We start from the raw sequence: 25,353 nt of genomic DNA, 5'->3' as shown, positions 1-25,353 counted from the left end.
TTGTCAATAATAGCAACTTGAAGAAATGCTGTCTAGATGCACCTAACTAGAAAACTGTGTCAAGATGCTTACCAAAATGATATACTATGATTTAGGCTTCTAGAAAATTTAAATCTCCACATTGTGATTTTTCTGTGAACACCAAAAGTAGGTAATGATATTGGAAAAAAATTAAAGAAGTGGATTTTCAGCAATTTGAAAATCAGACTTCCAAAATGGAACTCAGACAAATAGTTTTAGTTGCTTTGGAAATAACATCAACAAAAGCCAATATTAAATGCTGCAAATAGGAATATAAATTTGTTTTATGAGTAACAAAATATACAAACATACCATCAAAATAATAAAGGAAAACTCAAGGATTTTAATAAGGTTCATTTAAATATTGGAAAAATGAAAAGCTAAAACGTTTCAAGTCAGCTAGTGAATATCTAAAGTCTGCCCCTAAATAGAATAAACCAATACTAATCACTTTAGTAGATTGGTGGCGTGACTTCAGCAGTATTGATTTTGCAATATTTAATGAAAGTTTATCTTTTGTTAAAAATTTAAGGATGTATTTTGATTGGAGATAAGGGAAATAAAGAATACACGAATCATTGAAATTGGGAAATGTTAAACAAGCGTAAGGTGAATAAAGCATAACACAGTAAAGCACTCACCCTTTCATCCACATGATGGCGCTGGAAACCGCCTATTGTGCTGTGTGTGTTTTTTTAAACAAAGGAATACAGCGCGTTTATATTTCTTAGAAAAGAAAAAGGCTGCTCCAGTTTTCACTCTGCAGCTGCAGCAGAAAAGGCGGAAAAATAAAAATTATAGCCAATCTGGATTTAAGTTTCCAAAATCTATTGTGTGGTAGGGCAAAGACATTTGAAAATTGCACCAAATTTGCGATGGTATATCCCCGGAGAAGAAGTACAGGAGCCCGGCGCCTGCTGCTCTCGCTTCTGCTCCTCGCAGCCTGGGAGGCTGGGGTCAGCCAGGTCCGCTACTCGGTCCCCGAGGAGGCCAAGCACGGCGCCTTCGTGGGCCGCGTCGCGCAGGACCTGGGGCTGGAGCTGGCGGAGCTGGTGCCGCGCCTGTTCCGCGTGGCGTCCAAGGGCCGCGGGGACCTTCTGGAGGTGAATCTGCAGAATGGCATTTTGTTCGTGAATTCTCGGATCGACCGCGAGGAGCTGTGCGGGCGCCGCGCGGAGTGCAGCATCCATCTGGAGGTGATCGTGGAGAGGCCGCTGCGGGTTTTCCACGTGGAGGTGGAGGTGACGGACATTAACGACAACCCGCCAAGGTTCTTCCGACAAGAACAAACATTATTTATTTTAGAATCAAGAACAGTCGATTCCCGGTTTCCGCTAGAGGGCGCATCTGACATGGATATAGGAGCAAACGCAGAACTGAGATACAAGTTAAATTCTAATGAATATTTTCATTTGCATGTGAAAACAAATGAAGAAGAAACAGACTTTTTGGAGCTAGTGTTGAAGAAGCCAGTAGATAGAGAAGAAATCCAAGAACATCGTTTATTATTGATTGCGGTTGATGGAGGAAAACCTGAACTAACAGGTACTGTTCAGTTATTGATCAATGTATTGGATGCAAATGACAATGCCCCAGAATTTGATAAATCAATTTATAACGTTAGATTACTGGAGAATACACCGAATGGGACGTTAGTTATTAAACTTAACGCGTCAGATGCAGATGAGGGTCTTAATAAGGAAATAGTGTACCTCTTTAGTAATCTTGTTCTTGACAAGGTGAAATCTAAATTCATAATCAATTCCAATAGTGGGGAAATAACAGTTAAGGGAGAACTGGATTATGAAGACTGTAATTTATATGAAATCAATATTGATGCTGTAGATAAAAGTCCATTCCCATTAACTGGACACTGTAAAGTAATAGTGAAACTTCTGGATGAGAACGATAATACCCCAGAGATGGCCATAACTTCCCTGTCTCTGCCTGTCCAAGAGGACGCTCCACTGGGCACTGTCGTTGCTCTGATCAGTCTGTCCGACCGAGACTCTGGTGCCAACGGACAGGTGACCTGCACCCTGTCGCCACATGGTCCCTTCAAGCTGGTGTCCACCTTCAAGAATTACTATTCGCTGGTGCTGGACGGCGCCTTGGACCGCGAGAGCGTGGCGGACTATGAGCTGGTGGTGACAGCGAGGGACGGGGGCTCACCATCTCTGTCGGCCACAGCCAGCGTGTCCGTGGAGGTGGCCGACGTGAACGACAACGCGCCGGAGTTCGCGCAGCGCGAGTACACGGTGTTCGTGAAGGAGAACAACCCGCCCGGCTGCCACATCTTCACGGTGTCGGCGCGCGACCGGGACGCGCAGGAGAACGCGCTGGTGTCCTACTCGCTGGTGGAGCGGCGGGCGGGCGAGCGCGCGCTGTCGAGCTACGTGTCCGTGCACGCGGAGAGCGGCCGCGTGTACGCGCTGCAGGCCCTGGACCGCGAGGAGCTGGAGCTGCTGCAGTTCCAGGTGAGCGCGCGCGACGCGGGCGCGCCGCCTCTGGGCAGCACCGTGACGCTGCAGGTGTTCGTGCTGGACGAGAACGACCACGCGCCCGCGCTGCTGCCGCCCGGGGCGGGCGGCGGGGCGGGCGGGCCGAGCGAGCTGGTGTGGCGGTCGGTGGGCGCGGGCCAGGTGGTGGCGAAGGTGCGCGCGGTGGACGCGGACTCGGGCTACAACGCGTGGCTGTGTTACGAGCTGCAGGCGGCGGCGGGCGGCGCGCGCAGCCCGTTCCGCGTGGGGCTGTACACGGGCGAGATCAGCACGACGCGCGCCCTGGACGAGTCGGACGCGCCGCGCCAGCGCCTGCTGGTGCTGGTGAAGGACCACGGCGAGCCGGCGCTGGTGGCCACGGCCACGGTGCTGCTGTCGCTGGTGGACGGCGGCCAGGCGCCCAAGGCCTCTGTGTCGGTGTCTGCGGGCGCCGCGGGCTCGGAGGCGGCGCTGGTGGACGTGAACGTGTACCTGATCGTCGCCATCTGCGCGGTGTCCAGCCTGCTGGTGCTCACGCTGCTGCTGTACACGGCCGTGCGGTGCTCGGCGGCGCCGAGCGGGGCCGCGTGCGGGCCGGGGCAGCCCAGGCTGGTGTGCCCGGGCGCGGGGGGCAGCTGGTCGGCCTCGCAGCAGAGGCGGCCGCGGGTGTGCTCTGGGGAGGGCGCGCCCAAGACGGACCTCATGGCCTTCAGCCCCAGCCTACCTCAGGGTCCCAGCTCTGCAGACAACGTGAGTCTCAATTATTTTATTCATGGCTATTTTTCGTTGTAAGTCTTTCATTTTAAGTATTTAATATTTCCCTCAATCTTTTTATTTTAAATTATGGCTTTGTACTTACCATTCTTTTAGATGCTAATTATGTGTTGGTACTAACTCATTTACTTAAAAATACACTTATACTCAAAATTAACTTTGTTGGAGATAATTGCTTTGCACTATAGAGTTTATTTCAGTAATATTCCCCCTTTTATACGTTTTTTATGGTTATATTTAATGGATTCGGTTTTTTCCACGATAGAAAGTGCTTTCATAATTAAATTTTAATAAACAGTTTAACTTTCAATCTTAGTAAATGTAGGAAGATACTTGTAAGACATATATTATTTATTATTGTTCTTAAAGCCTCTTATTATGGTACATCAGAATGTTTAATGCCTTTTGTTCTTAGTTGAATATCAATTATTTCATAGCTTTTGTTAAACCAATTTATTTTTTCAGTAATATTTGCATCCTGAATGATTCTTTTCAAAATTTATCTAAACAGTGAGCTGTGCATACTCATGATGAATTTATAGTTTAAACTTTTTAGCTTGAATGGTTTCATTTTTGAATAGAAAAAACATTTACATGGTTTAAAATATTTCCCTTCCACCTCCAATATCAACCCACTTAATACACTTTCTTGAATATTTCACATATTGCAATACCGTGGTTATTTTTCTGGAGATATTTTCTTCGTATACAAATAAACTGCCCTCTCGTACTTTAATCCGTAATATTTATTCTGCTTTTCACCTTGTTTTCTTCAATCAATTTATCTTGGTGATCATGACATATCATTACTTAAGGGGATTCTCATATTTTTTCCCAGATCTATGGTGTCCCATTTTGTGGATATATCATTATTTTTTTCCTTTAACATCAACATTAAGTGGAACAATGATTAGCTTTTGTCTAAGTTGCATTTTTAAAATTTACAAATGATTATGTTGGTTGGTGAGAAGTCATTGTGAAATCTCATAATAAGGAAAATCTCAACATTTTCTAATTTAAAATTTTGGTACTGCCCTGGTCAGTGTGGCTGAGTTGTTTGGGCATCTTCCTGTGCACCAAAAAGTTGCAGGGCTTGCAGGAGGCAGCTGATCGATGTTTCTCACATTGATGTTTCTCCCTCACCCTTCTTCTCTTTCTAAAAATCAATTTAAAATTTTTAAAAAAAATTTGGTACTTATGGTTGCTTTTTTATTTTCCAATTAAAAAATAAGTGCACCATGATACAAACTTCCCTCTGGTGTATAACAAAGCTGTACATTTGAATCTACCATAGCAAGGGTGCTCTCCATCTCAAATACAGAGAATTGTTTTTCTACATTTGTTGAAAAAATAATGTGGGTTCAGCAGGTAGTTAATATTTCACATTTCATATGATAAAATGTCAGTTCCCCTTATTATTGCTTTGTCTATTTCTTGCATTCTCTCATGTATTTAATTTTATAAATACACTTGCATCATACTATTCAAATATTTCTAATGGCCCATTACTTTGGGGAAACCCTAGAAACTGAGTTCTCACCACTGTGTAAACTTGTGGTTAGCAACTGGCAGATATTTAAAAGTCAAGTTTTAAAATAGAAATTCTTTGATTTATATTATAACTGAAATTTTTCTTTGCTGGAAGAGGAAGCTACTCATAGATTGACTAAACCATTTTTTTCTGTACATAATCTCCCTTAACTAGAATGAACTATTTTTTGTAAGCAAATGGGCAAATATATGAGCTGTTTCTCATAAGAGGTTTAGCATTTTCCTTTTCCATGTTGATTTATTTTACATAAAGGATTTTAGTAACATTGTATATTTTTCTTTTAAAGCCAATAAAAAGAATTGTTATAACTCTCCCATTTAATTGGATTATATTATAAGCTTTCTGGAAATTGCTAGGAACTGCAATGGAAAGAGATTTGATACTTAACTTTAATTAATTAGAAAGTTGAGATTTGAAGACTCTCTTCATTTAAGGCAAAATTTGTGAAACACCTTAACCACTGTAGAAAAACTTCAATAATAAGACTAAAGGTCAATATATTTTTTGTCAAGGCTTAATCTTCCTGCAAGCAAAGGAACTTTTTCTTTTGAAGTTATAATTGGTTAGCAAACGAACTCTTTGTTTGCAAAAAAACAAACAAAACTGCAATAGAAAGTCATTGATAAGGACCACTACATAGATCTAGGTTATTATTGTAAGGTGTAACTTATTGGAAGGAGTTTTGATTACAGTTGTCTGTGAGGATTTCCCAAGTACATCAGAATTTTGAAGAAGAGTGTGTGTTGGCATGTGTCTACTGGAAAAGTCTCTTTTTGTGACTGATTTCTACTTTTGAGCAAGAGTTTAATCACCTCCAGTTGATGACATTAAGAATGAATTCATGGTGAAATTGAAGTTTGGGCTTTACTTTAATATGAAGTAACATTTTTATAGGTAAAGATGGAGGTAATTTTATGAAAACAGCTTGAACAAAGATTGCCTTGAAGAAGAAAAGTAAGTGATCTATATTGTATGCAAAATAGAATTTACAGTGGGGAGTAATTGAAAATAACACTGGAAAAGTTAGCTTGTGATCACATATCAGGTCATGTCAAAGTGATTGTTGTTTCTTGGCACTTTTGAGTTCAGTGAAATTCAATAAAAGCTGTAGTAATGAAGATAAATATGGTGGTATGTGGAAAAAAAATGGACTGTAGGTAGACTTTGAATAGGGCAGGTAAGGGAGAAGATGTAATAAAAAATTCATATTGGTGACATGGAGAATGTTCTTGCCATTAAAATAAAATGAGGATTTCAAGGGTTGAATTTGGGATTATTAATGACTTCTCTTCATAATCTTCAAATTACAATAAAATTATTTTCTAGGAGTCATGAGCATGTATGGGTGAAAGTGACCATTAGAAATGAGAGAAGATGTGGGTTTGGGGATACCTTCAATAAAACTCTGAAACATTGAAAGTGGATGAGAATAGTTAAAGGAAGCATATAAAAGGTTGAGATTGAGAAGAAATGAGATCATTCGGGAGCAGCTGAAGGATCACAGCATCAAACAACAACGGGCAGAAATTTCACTAGAATTATGGAGAAGTATGTGAAGGAAAATGTTTTAAGGGGGAGACCCAATATAAATTGCAGAGAAATTTACAAATGTAAAGAATATAAGCTAAAATATTTATTTTCCATTATTAAATAAAAGAAATTTCCATAGTAGTATTCGAAATTCTAAACAAAGAAAGAATGGGCTTCAATAATCTATAAGGTTTTAAAATTTTGGATAACATTTGTTAATTTAAAATTACATTCTTCCCCCAGAGCAGAATATAACAGCAAGGCCTGTGACAGAAATATATGCAAATGCTTTTTCTCTACATAAAAAGTGTAGGATAGTTTGCTTTTCTAGTTCCCAAACCTAGTTCCAATCACATTTAAATTTTCTAAATGGGTTGATAATAGTACCTGATTTATTGGAAGAAAAGTTGTTTCACTATGAATAGTTGATCCCTTACCCTACTTTAAATTATAAAATGCTTTAGGCAAGATGAAACCGACCCTGAAAATTACAAATATGGGGAGCTTTACTATTAAAGTAAGGCAAACGAAGACTTTTTTTAAAAAAACTTCAACTATAGCACAGAGCGGTTAAATGAATTCGTTTCTTACCCCTTGGAACCGCATGATGTCGCTGTCCACCATGAATTGCATCTCGCTGTTATTCCAACACACTTCCTCCAATTACTGCACCGCTCCCGCAGCGCTGGATGATGGCGGGCGCAGAAGATTTGGATTAACTGACTGGATCGTACAATATTTCATTTCAATGCCCACAGAAGACCTTCTGACGGAAATAAAACAACAAGAATTTGACATGGTTATTACCCCGGAAGGCCGACTGGGATCCCGGCGCCTGCTGCTCTCGCTTCTGCTCTTCTCGCTCTGGGAGGCTGGGATCAGCCAGGTCCACTACTCGGTCCCCGAGGAGGCCAAGCACGGCACCTTCGTGGGCCGCATCGCGCAGGACCTGGGGCTGGAGCTGGCAGAGCTGGTGCCGCGCCTGTTTCGGGTGGCGCCCAAGGGCCGCGGGGACCTTCTGGAGGTGAATCTGCAGAATGGCATTTTGTTCGTGAATTCTCGGATCGACCGCGAGGAGCTGTGCGGGCGGAGCGCGGAGTGCAGCATCCACCTGGAGGTGATCGTGGAGAGGCCGCTGCGGGTTTTCCACGTGGAGGTGGAGGTGAGGGACATTAACGACAACCCGCCCGCGTTCCCGGTAAAGGAACAAAGAGTGCTGGTTTACGAGTCTAGGCTGCCAGATTCTCTGCTCCCACTAGAGGGCGCGTCGGATGCGGATGTTGGTCCAAATGCCATTTTAACCTATAAACTCAGTTCCAGTGAACATTTCACGCTGGATGTGAAAACAAACAGCGATGACAGTACACAAATTGGGCTCGTGTTAAGGAAATCTTTGGACCGAGAGGACACTCCCCAGCATAACTTACTGCTCGTGGCCACTGATGGAGGCAAACCTGAGCTCACCGGCACTGCTCAGCTTCTGGTCACGGTGCTGGACGTGAACGACAATGCCCCCAGTTTCCAAGAGTCTGACTATGAAGTAAGAATATTCGAAAACTCGGGCCCCGGAGCAACCGTTATCAGACTGAATGCTTCTGACCCCGACGAAGGAGCCAACCAAGAGATTTATTACTCTTTCAATAGCCTTGTTCCACCCATGATTGTTGATCAGTTTAGCATAGATCCCGATAGTGGAGAGATAACAGTTCGAAAGAATTTGGATTTTGAAAAAGTGAATTCCTATAAAATCCGCATTGACGCCACGGACAGAGGCCACCCACCCATGGCAGGTCATTGTATAGTTTTGGTAAAAGTCTTAGATATTAATGATAATGCGCCTCAGATTTCCTTGACTTCATTGTCCCTTCCGGTCAGGGAGGACGCTCCCCTCGGTAGTGTGATCGCCTTGATCAGTGTGTCGGACCGCGATTCCGGTGCCAACGGACAGGTGACCTGCACCCTGTCACCCCAAGTACCCTTCAAGCTGGTGTCCACCTTCAAGAATTACTATTCGCTGGTGCTGGACGGCGCCCTGGACCGTGAGAGCGTGGCGGACTATGCTGTGGTGGTGACCGCGCGGGACGGGGGCTCGCCTTCACTGTCGGCCACCGCCAGCGTGTCCGTGGAGGTGGCCGACGTGAACGACAACGCGCCGGAGTTCGCGCAGCGCGAGTACACGGTGTTCGTGAAGGAGAACAACCCGCCCGGCTGCCACATCTTCACGGTGTCGGCGCGCGACCGGGACGCGCAGGAGAACGCGCTGGTGTCCTACTCGCTGGTGGAGCGGCGGGCGGGCGAGCGCGCGCTGTCGAGCTACGTGTCCGTGCACGCGGAGAGCGGCCGCGTGTACGCGCTGCAGCCCCTGGACCGCGAGGAGCTGGAGCTGCTGCAGTTCCAGGTGAGCGCGCGCGACGCGGGCGCGCCGCCTCTGGGCAGCACCGTGACGCTGCAGGTGTTCGTGCTGGACGAGAACGACCACGCGCCCGCGCTGCTGCCGCCCGGGGCGGGCGGCGGGGCGGGCGGGCCGAGCGAGCTGGTGTGGCGGTCGGTGGGCGCGGGCCAGGTGGTGGCGAAGGTGCGCGCGGTGGACGCGGACTCGGGCTACAACGCGTGGCTGTGTTACGAGCTGCAGGCGGCGGCGGGCGGCGCGCGCAGCCCGTTCCGCGTGGGGCTGTACACGGGCGAGATCAGCACGACGCGCGCCCTGGACGAGTCGGACGCGCCGCGCCAGCGCCTGCTGGTGCTGGTGAAGGACCACGGCGAGCCGGCGCTGGTGGCCACGGCCACGGTGCTGCTGTCGCTGGTGGACGGCGGCCAGGCGCCCAAGGCCTCTGTGTCGGTGTCTGCGGGCGCCGCGGGCTCGGAGGCGGCGCTGGTGGACGTGAACGTGTACCTGATCGTCGCCATCTGCGCGGTGTCCAGCCTGCTGGTGCTCACGCTGCTGCTGTACACGGCCGTGCGGTGCTCGGCGGCGCCGAGCGGGGCCGCGTGCGGGCCGGGGCAGCCCAGGCTGGTGTGCCCGGGCGCGGGGGGCAGCTGGTCGGCCTCGCAGCAGAGGCGGCCGCGGGTGTGCTCTGGGGAGGGCGCGCCCAAGACGGACCTCATGGCCTTCAGCCCCAGCCTTCCACCCTGTCCCGTAGTGGCGGATATAGGGGAACGTCAGGATTTAAAGGATGATCATTGTGCCAAAGTAAGTGAATTTTCTTCAGTTACAGTTAATAGTTATTTTGACGTATTTTAATTGTTTTCCCAATGTTTTTCTTTTCACTTTTCTATTCTTAAAAATTGGAATAATTTCACATTATATACATCCTTTTATTTTTTCTTGTAATTGTAATCTTTCGGCTTTTTATTAATCTTAATTTAAAGTGGAATCCAACATTACTAACAATTTTACACCACAAGAATTTGTCTTCAAACAAAGGGCGGGCGAGCGCGCGCTGTCGAGCTACGTGTCCGTGCACGCGGAGAGCGGCCGCTTGTACTCGCTGCAGCCCCTGGACCGCGAGGAGCGGTCTTTGATATGTCTATATCTGGTCTTTTTAAAATTGGCATCCATAGTAGTGTTTTTTCTGATTCATTCTGTAGAAGTATCATATCTTTCCATTTGAACTTCAGAGTTATTTCTCATTTGCTCACTTTAGAAAAATCCAATGAGCCCTGGCCCGTGCTGGTTGGGGCGCTGCGGTGGATTGAATTGTCTCTCCTACAGGAATGTCTCTCGGTCTCCTCTGTGTCTCTCCCCCTCCCCCTCCCTTCCACTCTCTTTGAAAAACAATGAAAAACCGTCCGCGGGTAGGGAGTAACTATGTATAAAGACATTTTAACGCCACTTTAGTACTCATTCGATTACCGTTTCTGTTTCGCTTTTCATTTCTTCTTTTTCGCTGGTGAATTTCATTTAACCAACACTTTCAAGTGAGGTGTCTTGTGTAAGGGCTCTGCCCATCGTATCTGATTCTTTCCTTCTCCTTTGGCCGCAGTGATTCCAAGAGTCTGTGGTGTTCATTTATTGTTGGTCTTTTAAACCACTTAGAAATAAAGGACGGAACATTAGTCGTCAGACTAAGTACTTCTGATTGGGATGAAGGAGTGAAAGGGGAGACTTCATACTCTTTTAATTCCCATGTGACACCCATATCAGGGCTTGGAACAGGGGAGAAATAGTAATTCAAGGGAATCTGGACTTTGATAAAGCAACCCCATGTAAAATCTCCATTCCCGAGACACTGCCAATCTTAGTTTATGATTGAAGTTTATTTGGTGGATTTCTTTTCCTGAAGAGCTATATCTTTTAATTTGATGCTTTTGCTATTTTTTCTGTATTATGATTTTAACTATCCACTATTTCTTTACATGAAGGCAGCAGACTGTAGTGTTGTGTTGTGGGTTTTGAAGACATCCTTTCTTGCCTACATTTTATGCCTCCCAATTTGTTCTGTGTAGTACAGCTAACTGTTGAAACTCTCAGTGTGCAGTTCTCCAGCTGTAAAGTTGGCATGATAAGCAGTTCTATCACAAAGAATTTGAAGTATTTAGAAAGTTGATACTTATATGGAATTCACAATAGCATTAGCTAAATAGTGTTTAGTGAAAGTCAGTTACTATTTTCTGAAGAATAGGAAAATCTAAAATGTCACAAAGTTGTCATTATGGCTTCTGTATTCTTTAAATTTTTGGTAAAGATTATGGGAGGGGGGCTTAATTACCAAATTAATCCAAGATGTCTCTAACATTTGAATGCCATGTACTACACTTAAAAAAATAACTTGAAACCAGTTTTTCAAAGTTGAAAATTGAATTAAGACTTTGGCAGTGAAAAGAAGTTTGGATTCATGAGGCGTTTAAGCTACTGAGCCCCTCAGTGCTTTGCAGAAGGTGATTTTAACTTCCTGTGTTTTCCAAGTTTTACTAGGAAATACTAGATTATCTTTAACTGGAAAGGTGTATTTGCCCACATTTGAAAGTTGCTCAAAGTCCATCAGAGGACTGAGTTGGAGTTTATGCTCTTCAATGTGTTCATTTTCCATTCTTGAAATAGCAAAACCATTGATAATGTTTTCTGCTTTTTAAAAACAGGCGCATAATAATTTTTAAACACATACTTAAAAATGACAAAATAGGCCATGGTTATACTAATTAATAGAGAGTGTCATTTGTGTAGATATATATAACAACCTTAAAAACAACACGCTTTCTTAGGAAATAGAGGCAAACCATAACCATCACTTTTTAAAAGGTCCTCGGCAGATCCCCAAGAGCATGACGTTGTGCCAAGACTCATTGAATTAATAGGATCCAGTTTCTGGTTTCAAGAAGTTTACAGAAAAATAAAGATATATGTCGTACATAAACATGACATTTTAGAAGGCAGAATATTCTGAGGTGTAAGCAATGTAAATCCCTCTGGCTGGAACTGAGAAAAAGGTCTGCCTGTTTCCCTTGTTTAAGGAGTCCTTCAATAGTTTTTATATTTTTAGTGGTTTTCAAATGGAGAAGTTTCCCCTGGGAGAATACTGAGTTTCATAGGTATTCTTGGGAACAGAGGAACTTAAATAAATGAGTACACAGGAAATTCCAAAGGTACCTGGAAACAAGGAATAGTTTGCTTTGGTCATAGGAAAGAGTATGAGATAAGGCAGGAAAATTAATAGGAGAAAAATCTCAAATAACTGAGTGCTACACTAAGAATTTTGAACTCACCTCCAATGTCCTTTAAACTATACAAAAAAGTGCAAAGCAGTAAGAATAAAAGGTTTTGTTTTTTCCCCCCCAGGAAGATGACTGCCAGGGTTAAGTGAAGAATAAATGGGAACCTCCTTAGCCTCTTTGGCTCAGTGGTTAGAACTCAGCCTTGGGCTGAGGGTCTCAGGTTCGGGTTTGATTCTGGTCAAGGGCACATACCTCGGTTGCAGGGCAACCAATCATGTGTCTCTAATCTATGTGTCTCTTTCACATCAATGTTGCTATCTCTCTCCCTTCCACTCTCTGAAAAGCAATGGAAAAAATATCCTTGGGTGAGGATTTTTTAAAAAAAAGAAGAAATGGGTGGGTGGCTCAGCTGCTTAGAGCATCTTCCCAATATGCCAAGTTTGTAGGGGGTGTGGGGGAGGGAGGTCCATCCTGCCCAGGGCATATGCAAGAATCAACCACTGAATGCACAAATAGGTGGAACAACAAATCGATCTCTCTGTCTCCCTCCCTCTCCCTCTGTCCCCCCCCTCAAATAAATCAATAAAATTTTAAAAAAGAATAAATGGGGCTATGACAAGACAGTACAGCCAGAAGCAATGACAACCATCCAGGACAGCGCCAACATGGAGAACTCCCTCAGGCAGAGGCCAGGCCGGGAAAGCATTAGGGTGCAGGTGTAACCTTTTCACTTGAAGTTAGGAACATGGGCCTGAACATTTAAAACGTGCTCAGTTAAGTGCTGTAACTAAAAAGGGTGATTAAAGGACTGCTCTAAGTATGACAGATGAGAACAAATATTTATCTATTGAAATAAATTTTTATGATAAAATAAGTCATCTAAGTTGTATTGGAGATTATAAGAACAATGGATATTCATAAAACATGAGGCTTAGAAAGGATGAAAGAATAAAGAGATATAAGAACCATGAACTCCGGATACAGAACATATAAATTCTGAGAAAAGAAACTCAGAATACTTCCTCCTCACAAAATTCACTTAATACAAATGATTCCCCTTCAAAGAATCCCAAAACCAATTCTTTTAAGAGTGTATAAATTAGTTGCTTATATTCTTTGCTTCTAAAAGCAAACAACCTTTCTAAGTTTTTCTTTCATTTGTAGATTTTTGAGATTCTGAGTCCCTAGAGAGACCAGGAATTTTCTTATCAGAAGTCTAAGAAAATAGTTTCCTGAATCTGAACAAAGGATTTTAAAACTTAGTGTGCTAATCGATTTGCTTTATTGTCAGACTTTTATCTTTATTATAAAACTGTGGAACTATCTGTTATCAAAGCATAAGGGAACCACAACTATGGCCACACTAAATATTCAGAAGTGAAGTTTCCTAAGAATGCCTTCAGCAGACATGAGAATATTTCCCTTAACAAAAATAAAGGAAAAAAATCCAGAGGTTGAAATAAAACTTTGCATCTTATATAAAATTGATTTTTGTAATTTGTACTTACTATTTGGGCCACATGATGTCGCTCTTTACCGAGAAATTCTCTCATATTCAAGACAAAACGAAGTCATCCACGTTCATATCGGACTCTCCACACTGTTCCACTATCCGGCAGCTGAGCAATGGCGAGCAAATCAGGATACTAACGGAGAGATAAGGAGGTTCCTATACATTTGGAGACAAGTTACGCTGATGAGAATTTTAAAAAACAATTTAAAATGGTGGACTTGAATCCAGGAGACTCGGGGGACCGGCATCTGCTGCTGTTGTTTATAATTCTCACAGCCTGGGAGGCGGGGCGCGGCCAGGTCCACTACTCGGTCCCCGAGGAGGCCAAGCACGGCGCCTTCGTGGGCCGCGTCGCGCAGGACCTGGGGCTGGAGCTGGCGGAGCTGGTGCCGCGCCTGTTCCGCGTGGCGCCCAAGGGCCGCGGGGACCTTCTGGAGGTGAATCTGCAGAATGGCATTTTGTTCGTGAATTCTCGGATCGACCGCGAGGAGCTGTGCGGGCGGAGCGCGGAGTGCAGCATCCACCTGGAGGTGATCGTGGAGAGGCCGCTGCGGGTTTTCCACGTGGAGGTGGAGGTGACGGACATTAACGACAACCCGCCCGTGTTCCCGAGAACACAAAAGAACCTGTTCATCGCGGAATCCAGGCCGCTGGACTTTCGGTTTCCACTAGAGGGCGCCTCGGATGCAGATATCGGGGAGAACGCTCTGCTCACCTACAGGCTGAGCCCCAATGAGTACTTCTCCCTGGACGCACCAACCAGCGACGACCAGGTAAAACCTCTTGGACTTGTATTGCGGAAACCTTTAGACAGGGAGGAAACTCCAGAGATTTCTTTAGTGCTCACGGCCACTGATGGCGGCAAACCTGAGCTGACTGGCACCGTTCAGTTGCACATCACGGTGCTGGACGCCAATGACAACGCCCCAGCTTTCGACAGGACACTCTATGCGGTGAAATTACCAGAAAATGTTCCCAATGGAACGTTGGTAATTAAACTTAATGCCTCAGATTTAGACGAAGGCTTGAATGGGGATATTATTTATTCATTCTCTAGTGATATTTCTCCAGAGGTAAAATCTAAGTTCTATATAGATCCCATAGGCGGAGAAATTGTAGCAATAGGACATATCGATTTCGAAGAAACCAAAGCCTACAATATTCGAGTAGAGGCGATTGATAGAGGCTACCTACCACTGGCTGGTCACTGTACAGTTCTTGTGGAAGTTGTGGACACTAATGACAATGCTCCAGAGTTGACTATCACTTCCCTGTCTCTTCCTGTCTCAGAGGATGCTCAGCCAGGCACAGTCATAACCTTGATTAATGTGTCTGACCGAGATTCTGGGGTCCACGGGCAAGTGACCTGCTCCCTAACACCGCAAGTTCCCTTCAAGCTGGTGTCCACCTTCAAGAATTACTATTCGCTGGTGCTGGACGGCGCCCTGGACCGCGAGAGCGTGGCGAACTATGAGCTGGTGGTGACAGCGCGGGACGGGGGCTCGCCTTCACTGTCGGCCACAGCCAGCGTGTCCGTGGAGGTGGCCGACGTGAACGACAACGCGCCGGAGTTCGCGCAGCGCGAGTACACGGTGTTCGTGAAGGAGAACAACCCGCCCGGCTGCCACATCTTCACGGTGTCGGCGCGCGACCGGGACGCGCAGGAGAACGCGCTGGTGTCCTACTCGCTGGTGGAGCGGCGGGCGAGCGAGCGCGCGCTGTCGAGCTACGTGTCCGTGCACGCGGAGAGCGGCCGCGTGTACGCGCTGCAGCCCCTGGACCGCGAGGAGCTGGAGCTGCTGCAGTTCCAGGTGAGCGCGCGCGACGCGGGCGCGCCGCCTCTGGGCAGCACCGTGACGCTGCAGGTGTTCGTGCTGGACGAGAACGACCACGCGCCCGCGCTGCTGCCGCCCGGGGCGGGCGGCGGGGCGGGCGGGCCGAGCGAGCTGGTGTGGCGGTCGGTGGGCGCGGGCCAGGTGGTGGCGAAGGTGCGCGCGGTGGACGCGGACTCGGGCTACAACGCGTGGCTGTGTTACGAGCTGCAGGCGGCGGCGGGCGGCGCGCGCAGCCCGTTCCGCGTGGGGCTGTACACGGGCGAGATCAGCACGACGCGCGCCCTGGACGAGTCGGACGCGCCGCGCCAGCGCCTGCTGGTGCTGGTGAAGGACCACGGCGAGCCGGCGCTGGTGGCCACGGCCACGGTGCTGCTGTCGCTGGTGGACGGCGGCCAGGCGCCCAAGGCCTCTGTGTCGGCGTCTGCGGGCGCCGCGGGCTCGGAGGCGGCGCTGGTGGACGTGAACGTGTACCTGATCGTCGCCATCTGCGCGGTGTCCAGCCTGCTGGTGCTCACGCTGCTGCTGTACACGGCCGTGCGGTGCTCGGCGGCGCCGAGCGGGGCCGCGTGCGGGCCGGGGCAGCCCAGGCTGGTGTGCCCGGGCGCGGGGGGCAGCTGGTCGGCCTCGCAGCAGAGGCGGCCGCGGGTGTGCTCTGGGGAGGGCGCGCCCAAGACGGACCTCATGGCCTTCAGCCCCAGCCTACCTCAGGGCCCCAGTTCTGCAGACAACGTGAGTCTCAATTTTCAGTTATTTAAAAACACAAATTTGTAGGTATTCTCTTCAAATATTTTTTATATAATTTATTCTATTTTTAGTAATAGGTTTATATGTAATTTTTATTTTTAATGCTATTGCTCTGATTCCACTGTTTCTTTACCTTAAATTACACTTATTTTAAATATGCAGTTTCATTGTCAGAGTGTCCAATCTTATAAGTTAAAATTGGCGACTTATATTAGTTGCTTTTTATTTTTGTAAGAAATGTTTACTAATTGGAATAATGATTTCACTCTCTCTTATATAGTGGAAGTCCCTAACTGAATGTTTACATGTCCACACTTTGCTATGAAGTCATTACAATTTTTAAAAAATCAAATTTGATATATTTGACATATCCTATACATTCTTATTTTATAAAAACATATATTTCAACATCATCTGTTCAATATTGCCTTTTTATGCTTAGTCTAGAACTTGAATTATCTTAGTTTTTAAATTACACTAATTTATTTTCTTTTTCAATCTTCTTTGTCTGGTAACTGACTTCATTTTAACTTACTCTGTAGAAGTTTCTTTTTTGCCTTGTCCATAATGAATATTTTTATAACTTAAAAATATAGTTTAAATGACATTTCAGTAGTACATTTAATTTGTTCTTTGTTTGCATAGCCAATATACTCACATTCAAAATATCCAGGAATCAAATCTAATATATAGTGAAAAGTTTCACTGTCACCTGCAACCCTAAACCGTTCACTTTAAACTCTTTGAGTTCCTGAAACATTGAAAATTTCTTTAGTTTTCTCTAAGATTATATATATTTATGTATACATTATATATATGTACATATATTTATATATAATCTGCCTTTTTTAAAACAAAACCAAAAACACAACAACAGCAAGTGATTGCATTTAACCTACTTTTAAAAAATATATATGTTTTTATTGATTTTTAGAGAGTGGAAGGGAGAAGGATAGAGAGATAGAAATATCGATGAGAGAAATGCATCCCGGGCATGTGACCGCTTGATTCCTGGGTGGAGGCTCAACCATAGAGCCACACTTGGCTAGGCGCATTTCCCCTACTCTTAATTTTTCTACATTTATGCCATGTTATTTCATAAAAAGCTTTCTGGTTTTTGGTTATTTTCTCTCTTTTTACAGTATCTTCATCTCATTTTATTGTATGGATTCATAATGGTTTATTCATCCATTTCTCTGTTCATACATTAGTGGAACAATACCTTACTTATACAAACTCATAACCATCAGTATTGTCAACTTTTACAGTTGGCAAAATTTTAGAATACTTCAGAGAGTTATTTTATTGTTTTCAGTGTTCTTTTACATAAAGGCAGAGATATGAAAACTCAACAACTTGTCCCATATTCAGTGGAATTATTTACCACTGAGTAGTAATTTGCAGCCACCATAATCGAACAAATTTCCTGCTCTTGTTTAAAGAACAGTCTGTTTCGTAGGAAAACCTACAAATCTTATAGCTCTTGATTATGGTAATTGTAATTCTATTTTTTATTGCTTTATTTTTATTTTATTCTCACATACTATTTAAAAACTATTTTCCAAGAATATTTTAAGAAAAATTTTAAATTCTACCTTTGGGTTTGAGGGAGTTACTAGAAGGTGATAGAAATCCTCCTCCGCACTGTAATCTTTACCCACGAATTACCACTTCTTTATTAAGATAACATTTTTTAAAAAAATTCAAACTTTGACATACCAAGGCTGTGGAATTTTTCTTTTGTTGATAAAATGTTCTCACAAAGATATTGAAGAATACAATTACCTTTACATAATCTCTCTCATTATTTAGAATGAACTATAGAGATAGTCTTTGAATAGTTAAAGTAAATACAATGTAATTAGTTTCACAGAAAATGCTGTTATTCTCTTTTTCCATATTACTTGCGTTTATGTAAGGATTTTAAATATGTTTATTTTATTACTGAAAATATTGTGATTATATGTCAATCTTAGTCTCACACATCTGGATTGCTGGGGACTTGAGTAAAAGCCATATTGATGCTTTACTTAAGTTTTAAAAATTAGAAATCTTCGGTTAGGGCCAAGTTCATGAAATACTCTTGCCTCCCAAGAAAACCTACAAGGTAAAGCATGCTGGCTAATGCATATGTTATGAAGTCTTTTCTGATAGTAAGAAAGGATTTCTTTGTTGCTCCAAAATAAATAGAATAAAAGGTCAGTGATAAGCATCTCTACAGAGATTCCAATGACATATGTTAAGACAGATTTTATCAAATGGCGCTTTTAAAATCACCGTCATCTATGAGGCTATTTCAAGTATGCCAGGATCTTGAGTGAGGGGAGGAGCACAAAATATTTGAAAACTCTTTACCATTGAGAATTGCCAATGGATGAATTCAAAGGAGAGCGCAATCACCTACTATTGAGGCATTTAAGGTGAATAAGTAAAGTAGTAACTTTTAAGGTGAATAAGTAAAGTAGTAACTTTTAAGGTATACATATCAATATTTAAAATATTGGGAAGAGATTTCTTTCTTTATGAAAAAAGAGACCCCCCTGTGGAACCAAATTAATGTAAGGAGCCAGACGTTATAAATGCCTCTGCGACTGATAAAGGTTAAGATCCACTATTAAGTAGAAGAGGGGAGAAGAAAATACTCACTGGATTAAAAGAACCCCCATTATAGCGGAGGTCAGTGAATCCAATAATTATTACCCTTTAGAGCCGCATGATGTCGCTGTCTACAAAGAAGTTCTGTCTAGGCAGGCTCCGGACTTCCTCGCTAGTCCCGCATCCGTCTCTAAACACTGCGCAATGGCGGAGGCAGCGGAATTGGATTAAAGACTCCAGGCGATGCAGTAGTTCCTTTTTGTATCAAACAAGCTCTTTGATAGCAATAAAACCAGTACTTGACATGGTGTTTTTTTGGCGTGGAGGCCCGGAAGCCCGGCGCCTGCTGCTCTCGCTTCTGCTCCTCGCAGCCTGGGAGGCCGGGCGCGGTCAGGTGCGCTACTCGGTCCCCGAGGAGGCCAAGCACGGCGCCTTCGTGGGCCGCGTCGCGCAGGACCTGGGGCTGGAGCTGGCGGAGCTGGTGCCGCGCCTGTTCCGCGTGGCGTCCAAGGGCCGCGGGGACCTTCTGGAGGTGAATCTGCAGAATGGCATTTTGTTCGTGAATTCTCGGATCGACCGCGAGGAGCTGTGCGGGCGGAGCGCGGAGTGCAGCATCCACCTGGAGGTGATCGTGGAGAGGCCGCTGCGGGTTTTCCACGTGGAGGTGGAGGTGACGGACATTAACGACAACCCGCCCGTGTTCCCTGTAAAGGAGCAAAAGCTGTTTGTTTCAGAATCCAGATTGCAAGATTCTCGGTTTCCGCTAGAGGGTGCTTGGGATGCAGATATTGGAGCTAACTCCGTTTTAAGCTATAAACTCAGTTCCAGTGAACATTTCACGCTGGATGTGAAAACAAACAGCGATGACAGTACACAAATTGGGCTCGTGTTAAGGAAATCTTTGGACCGAGAGGACACTCCCCAGCATAACTTACTGCTGGTGGCCACTGATGGAGGCAAACCTGAGCTCACCGGCACTGCTCAGCTTCTGGTCACGGTGCTGGACGTGAACGACAATGCCCCCAGTTTCCAAGAGTCTGACTATGAAGTAAGAATATTCGAAAACTCGGGCCCCGGAGCAACCGTTATCAGACTGAATGCTTCTGACCCCGACGAAGGAGCCAACCAGGAGATTTATTACTCTTTCAATAGCCTTGTTCCACCCATGATTGTTGATCAGTTTAGCATAGATCCCGATAGTGGAGAGATAACAGTTCGAAAGAATTTGGATTTTGAAAAAGTGAATTCCTATAAAATCCGCATTGACGCCACGGACAGAGGCCACCCACCCATGGCAGGTCATTGTATAGTTTTGGTAAAAGTCTTAGATATTAATGATAATGCGCCTCAGATTTCCTTGACTTCATTGTCCCTTCCGGTCAGGGAGGACGCTCCCCTCGGTAGTGTGATCGCCTTGATCAGTGTGTCGGACCGCGATTCCGGTGCCAACGGACAGGTGACCTGCACCCTGTCACCCCAAGTTCCCTTCAAGCTGGTGTCCACCTTCAAGAATTACTATTCGCTGGTGTTGGACGGCGCCCTGGACCGCGAGAGCGTGGCGGACTATGCTGTGGTGGTGACCGCGCGGGACGGGGGCTCGCCTTCGCTGTCGGCCACAGCCAGCGTGTCCGTGGAGGTGGCCGACGTGAACGACAACGCGCCGGAGTTCCCGCAGCGCGAGTACACGGTGTTCGTGAAGGAGAACAACCCGCCCGGCTGCCACATCTTAACGGTGTCGGCGCGCGACCGGGACGCGCAGGAGAACGCGCTGGTGTCCTACTCGCTGGTGGAGCGGCGGGCGGGCGAGCGCGCGCTGTCGAGCTACGTGTCCGTGCACGCGGAGAGCGGCCGCGTGTACGCGCTGCAGCCCCTGGACCGCGAGGAGCTGGAGCTGCTGCAGTTCCAGGTGAGCGCGCGCGACGCGGGCGCGCCGCCTCTGGGCAGCACCGTGACGCTGCAGGTGTTCGTGCTGGACGAGAACGACCACGCGCCCGCGCTGCTGCCGCCCGGGGCCGGCGGCGGGGCGGGCGGGCCGAGCGAGCTGGTGTGGCGGTCGGTGGGCGCGGGCCAGGTGGTGGCGAAGGTGCGCGCGGTGGACGCGGACTCGGGCTACAACGCGTGGCTGTGTTACGAGCTGCAGGCGGCGGCGGGCGGCGCGCGCAGCCCGTTCCGCGTGGGGCTGTACACGGGCGAGATCAGCACGACGCGCGCCCTGGACGAGTCGGACGCGCCGCGCCAGCGCCTGCTGGTGCTGGTGAAGGACCACGGCGAGCCGGCGCTGGTGGCCACGGCCACCGTGCTGCTGTCGCTGGTGGACGGCGGCCAGGCGCCCAAGGCCTCTGTGTCGGCGTCTGCGGGCGCCGCGGGCTCGGAGGCGGCGCTGGTGGACGTGAACGTGTACCTGATCGTCGCCATCTGCGCGGTGTCCAGCCTGCTGGTGCTCACGCTGCTGCTGTACACGGCCGTGCGGTGCTCGGCGGCGCCGAGCGGGGCCGCGTGCGGGCCGGGGCAGCCCAGGCTGGTGTGCCCGGGCGCGGGGGGCAGCTGGTCGGCCTCGCAGCAGAGGCGGCCGCGGGTGTGCTCTGGGGAGGGCGCGCCCAAGACGGACCTCATGGCCTTCAGCCCCAGCCTTCCTCCTCCAGGTCCCCCTGGATCTGTAGTTGCAACGGGAGATCCAGAAGCTTCTTTTGACTCCTCTGCGAAGGTAGGTTGCTCTTATATTTTATTTATGAATATATATTTTTAGTTCTAGAAAATATTCTTATTATATAGTACATTTAAACAGTTTTGCATATTTATTTTTATTCATCTGGCTCATTTAAAATTTTATTGCTAGAAAGTAAATACCTTAAGTTTATAACTACTGTTTGCTTGTTTCCACTTCCAATATAAAATCATTATACACCATACATTGAACAATTATTCATTAGGTGCTGAATTACTTTTTTAAAAAAAATCCTCACTAGAGGATATATTTAAAAAAATGACTTCAGAGAGAGGAAGGGAGAAATAGAGAAACATTCACGTGTGAGAGAAACACCCATTAGGTGCCTCTCCCTGTATCCCGTAGGCTTCTGGGCTTTGTCTGGACCTGCAAGCCCACAGAGAATCAAGCCAGTGGAACCTATCACCTTTCCAGAAAATACTCCTCTTTCATTTAATACCTGTTATGGGAGTCATATTGAATCACTAAAGCTGTGATGTCAGTGTACCTGAAAACTATTTGGTGAAAATAAATTTAATTGTTACACATTAAGTGAACTTCAACACCACTCTATCATTTATTAATTTCTAAGGTATGGATAATATTTTAGCTTAATAGCACTGGTTATCAGAAACCTCGTTGCAGAAACACGTAGTAACTGTTACCTAGTCAACTCTGTAATTTTCTACCTTTCTGTGGATGGAAAATTTCTAGAGACATGGTTGGTCAGCACTACTCAGTGTTTATACCTTCAGTGAGTAACCTCCAGGATACACCTGAAAATAGTTGCTTTAGCTTTAGGAATCCAATTCTAACAATAAATGTTACAAATATAATTCTTATCAAAACTGTGTAAAACATGTTTCTCTATGCCTGACAATGTAGATCATAAGAAAATGTTGATTGAGAATCTTTTCTACACTTAGAAAATTTATTGAAATTCATATTTTATCTGATATTGGACAAAATACTTTCTGACTGGTATTTTCTTTCTTCAAGAAGACTTTCTCAGATTGAAAATTTCTGGTAATGATATAATGCTTGGACATGAAAGATCTACTATGTTCTACAGTTTCAGTTCTCTTGAAATTTATAGTTTGGAGCTTAAAAAATTACCTCTACCAGTTTATATGAGTATTTACTTTTTCTTTAATATTCCAAAAGACAGAAATCTGGATATCTGATGGTGTAGCTGTAAATATAAATTTCAAGTCAGTGGTTCTTCATACTCTACTGGTAGCTTAAGTCGGTGGTTCTTCATACTCTATTGGTAGCTCAAGCATTTGTTTTCTAATTTATATTTTTAAAACTTCCTTTGTACTTCTGTGGAGTTTTTGTGATGTGATTAATATTTCTATTCAGCTATTTTATTTTTTATTTTGTTAGGTATTTTACAAGGTATTCCTTAATTAGAAACTCAGTGGAGAAAGATCAGAGTGGCTTTGAGAATAGAGCCACAATAGTATAACCATGAAAATGAAAGTAAGATTAAATATTTCAGTTATTTTTAAAATTTCATTCTGTAGAACACATGTTTGGCATATGCTACAGAACAATCTATTTTTTATTTTAATTCCTTGAAAACTTGAATAGTCTCTGAATTTCTGTGGTAAAACCTGTCTATGTCTATCAGCACAATTCACCTAAAATCTAGACTTAAACCTTCACATATCTCTGTCCTTGAGCTTTTTTTCCCCCCCCGATTCCATATGCTACTTGAACTTGGGCTGAGGTATTTGAATATGTTATATTGATTAAGAAGTGGTACAGATGTCATCCACTTAAAAAACCCCACCTTTAATTGCTTAGAGCTATTATTATTATTAAGTACTTAGTCTATCTTCTATAAAAATACATTTTATTCTTTATTACTGATGACCATGTTGACATAATTGGTAATTTAGTCCTTTATAGTAATTTTTATTCTCTCCCAGAATATGGGCTGTCGCCATATGTAAATTTTCAGAGGATAAGTGAACATCTATCTTATCAGTCATCAGGAAGTATGAGTACATTGGGATCCAGGAAGGTTAGGATTCAAAACAGCCAGGAAGTTAAAAATATGGAGGTACTGTGCCCAATAACTGTCCCCCTGTGCTTCTGTAGGTAGCATTCCCCAACTCAAGCTAGAATCATGAAAGCAACAGTGAAGCTCCTGTATGCCAGTTCCTAGGTTGGAGTTTCTAGATAGAGTTGACTAAGTTATGAGCCAATCTCAGACACTTTTGTGACTAAACAGGGCACTATAAATAAGTATATAAGACCACAGCATTAATAAAACAATTATTCCAGGCAAACTGGTGTCTGTGGTCAACCATTTATTAGATCTGATCATGCTAACTGCATTAGCAGCACCTGAAGGCCTTCTGGTTCCCATACTCCACCTCAGAATTTCTGTAATAAGAGGTACTAGCAAATTTGCATATTAACAAGTACCTTGGGTGACTTTTATCCAGCTAAAGTTTTAGATCCAATAGCCCTATAAGATGCTTGGCAAAGCAAGTTCCTATTATATGTTGGGATGTAATTTAGCTACCCCTACTTTTTATTTATTATTGGAAATTTATTTTCAGACATTTATGCACATTAACAGGAATGAAGTTAGGTTTATGTAATTACCTTGCATTGAATGATTAATCGATGATAAACTTATTTTGAGGCTCCAGATAGTAGTTCAAAATGAACATTGGTATTGTGGATGGATGGATAACTCATTACATTTTAATTTATGCTTTATAAGAAAGTAACTCTTAAAATCAGCATTTGAATGGACTTTGGCAACAGAGTCATTTTAAATGAGTGGAGAAGTATAAAAACAGAATTTAGTAGCACACATGTCAATGAACCCAGAAACCCTCATTCCCATCAGTTTTCTTATTCATAAATGTTGCTCTATTTTCAGCTTTAAATAACAACTAAAAGAGTTCAAAATTATTGATCTGTTAAAAGTGTCTCTTTTTATAAATCATAACATCATTAAAGTAAAGAAACTAATCTTGGACAAGACCAAAGGTCTTATTAAGCTTTCCTTTTTTTTGCGGGGGCGGGGGGCGGGGAGAGAAACTTTAAGTTTTTTCAGTAGCATACATATATTATTGGAGAACTTAAGTTACTGAATATTTGATTCCAAGAAAATATTTTTATGGCAGATGTTGATGAAAAATTATCGACACTGATAAAACTATTAGATAATTCCAAAACTGTATATTTGAGGTATTTGAACAGCTTAAGTATAACAATGATAAAAGTAGTTGTCTATGAAAGTGGAAATCATACATTTTTGAGTCATTTTAATTATAATAATAGTTCAGTTTCTTTTTGCCCATTTACTAGGGATTTGCATTAGCAATGCACAAAGATTGTTGTTATTCACAAAAGAGACATAATGTGAGACTTTGACAGCCCATAGAGATACAAATATGTAAAATCAGAATGACTGTCCAAAGGACACGGCCCTTGGTGGGAGCGACAACTGGGCCTTCCTGGGCTTCATGTGCATCGCACCCTCTGACCTGGGCAGCATCAAGGAGGGCTTCTCCTTTCCGCCCAAGCTGCGCTCCCCCAGGCACTTCAACAGCAGCTCCCCTCTCCCCACCAGCCCCCTGAAGTTCTCACCTTTTGAGGGGTTCTGGCCCACCCTGACCCATGGAGCTCCCTCTACCTCCTCTCCTGCCCCAGCTCCTGCCACCACCACCTGGCCACCACCACCTTGGAGCACTGTCCTCCTTCCAGTCTGACCCCCCTCAGGGACCAAAAAATCGAAGATGGGCTGTGAGTGCCCTGGGTGCTAGTAGGGGGGAGGACTGCTCTTGAGACTCCTCTCTGCAGGCTGGGAGGGCAGCGGGACCCTGGGGTCGCCTAGGAGTACTGGAGGGAGTGTGTGAGAGCTTGAGTCTGTGTTGGGAGTGGCTGTGCCCCTGAATCATGAGCGCGAAGGGTTGGCTGCAGGCCAC

At 44.9% G+C, this 25,353-nt stretch overlaps 3 protein-coding genes and 1 pseudogene across 3 annotated transcripts; all 4 read left to right on the top strand.

The window, feature by feature from the left end:
* Nucleotides 1–896: 896 nt before the first annotated feature.
* Nucleotides 897–3,293, top strand: LOC107546472 (protocadherin alpha-5-like). The gene has a single exon (XM_016224897.2). It carries the CDS (start codon nt 897–899, stop codon nt 3,291–3,293), a length of 2,397 nt encoding a protein of 798 aa, XP_016080383.2.
* Nucleotides 3,294–7,079: 3,786 nt separating this feature from the next.
* On the top strand, nt 7,080–9,771 carry LOC107545783 (protocadherin alpha-6-like). The gene has a single exon (XM_087815922.1). The coding sequence runs from the start codon at nt 7,106–7,108 to the stop codon at nt 9,596–9,598; it is 2,493 nt and encodes an 830-aa protein (XP_087672048.1). The 5' UTR covers nt 7,080–7,105; the 3' UTR covers nt 9,599–9,771.
* Nucleotides 9,772–12,674: 2,903 nt separating this feature from the next.
* LOC148093198 (protocadherin alpha-7-like) lies at nt 12,675–16,128 on the top strand. The gene is made up of 2 exons (XM_087815885.1): nt 12,675–12,713; nt 13,765–16,128. The coding sequence occupies exons 1-2, from the start codon at nt 12,675–12,677 to the stop codon at nt 16,126–16,128; spliced, it is 2,403 nt and encodes an 800-aa protein (XP_087672011.1).
* Nucleotides 16,129–18,922: 2,794 nt separating this feature from the next.
* Nucleotides 18,923–25,137, top strand: LOC148093197 (protocadherin alpha-8 pseudogene; annotated as a pseudogene).
* Nucleotides 25,138–25,353: the final 216 nt, after the last annotated feature.

Source organism: Miniopterus natalensis, chromosome 4 (genome assembly GCF_054644295.1).
Source record: "Miniopterus natalensis isolate mMinNat1 chromosome 4, mMinNat1.hap1, whole genome shotgun sequence".
In the NCBI taxonomy this organism is placed as follows: Eukaryota; Metazoa; Chordata; class Mammalia; order Chiroptera; family Miniopteridae; genus Miniopterus; species Miniopterus natalensis.
The sequence above is the reverse complement of the archived record's forward strand: the minus strand, read 5'-3'. Positions and strand labels throughout refer to the sequence as shown.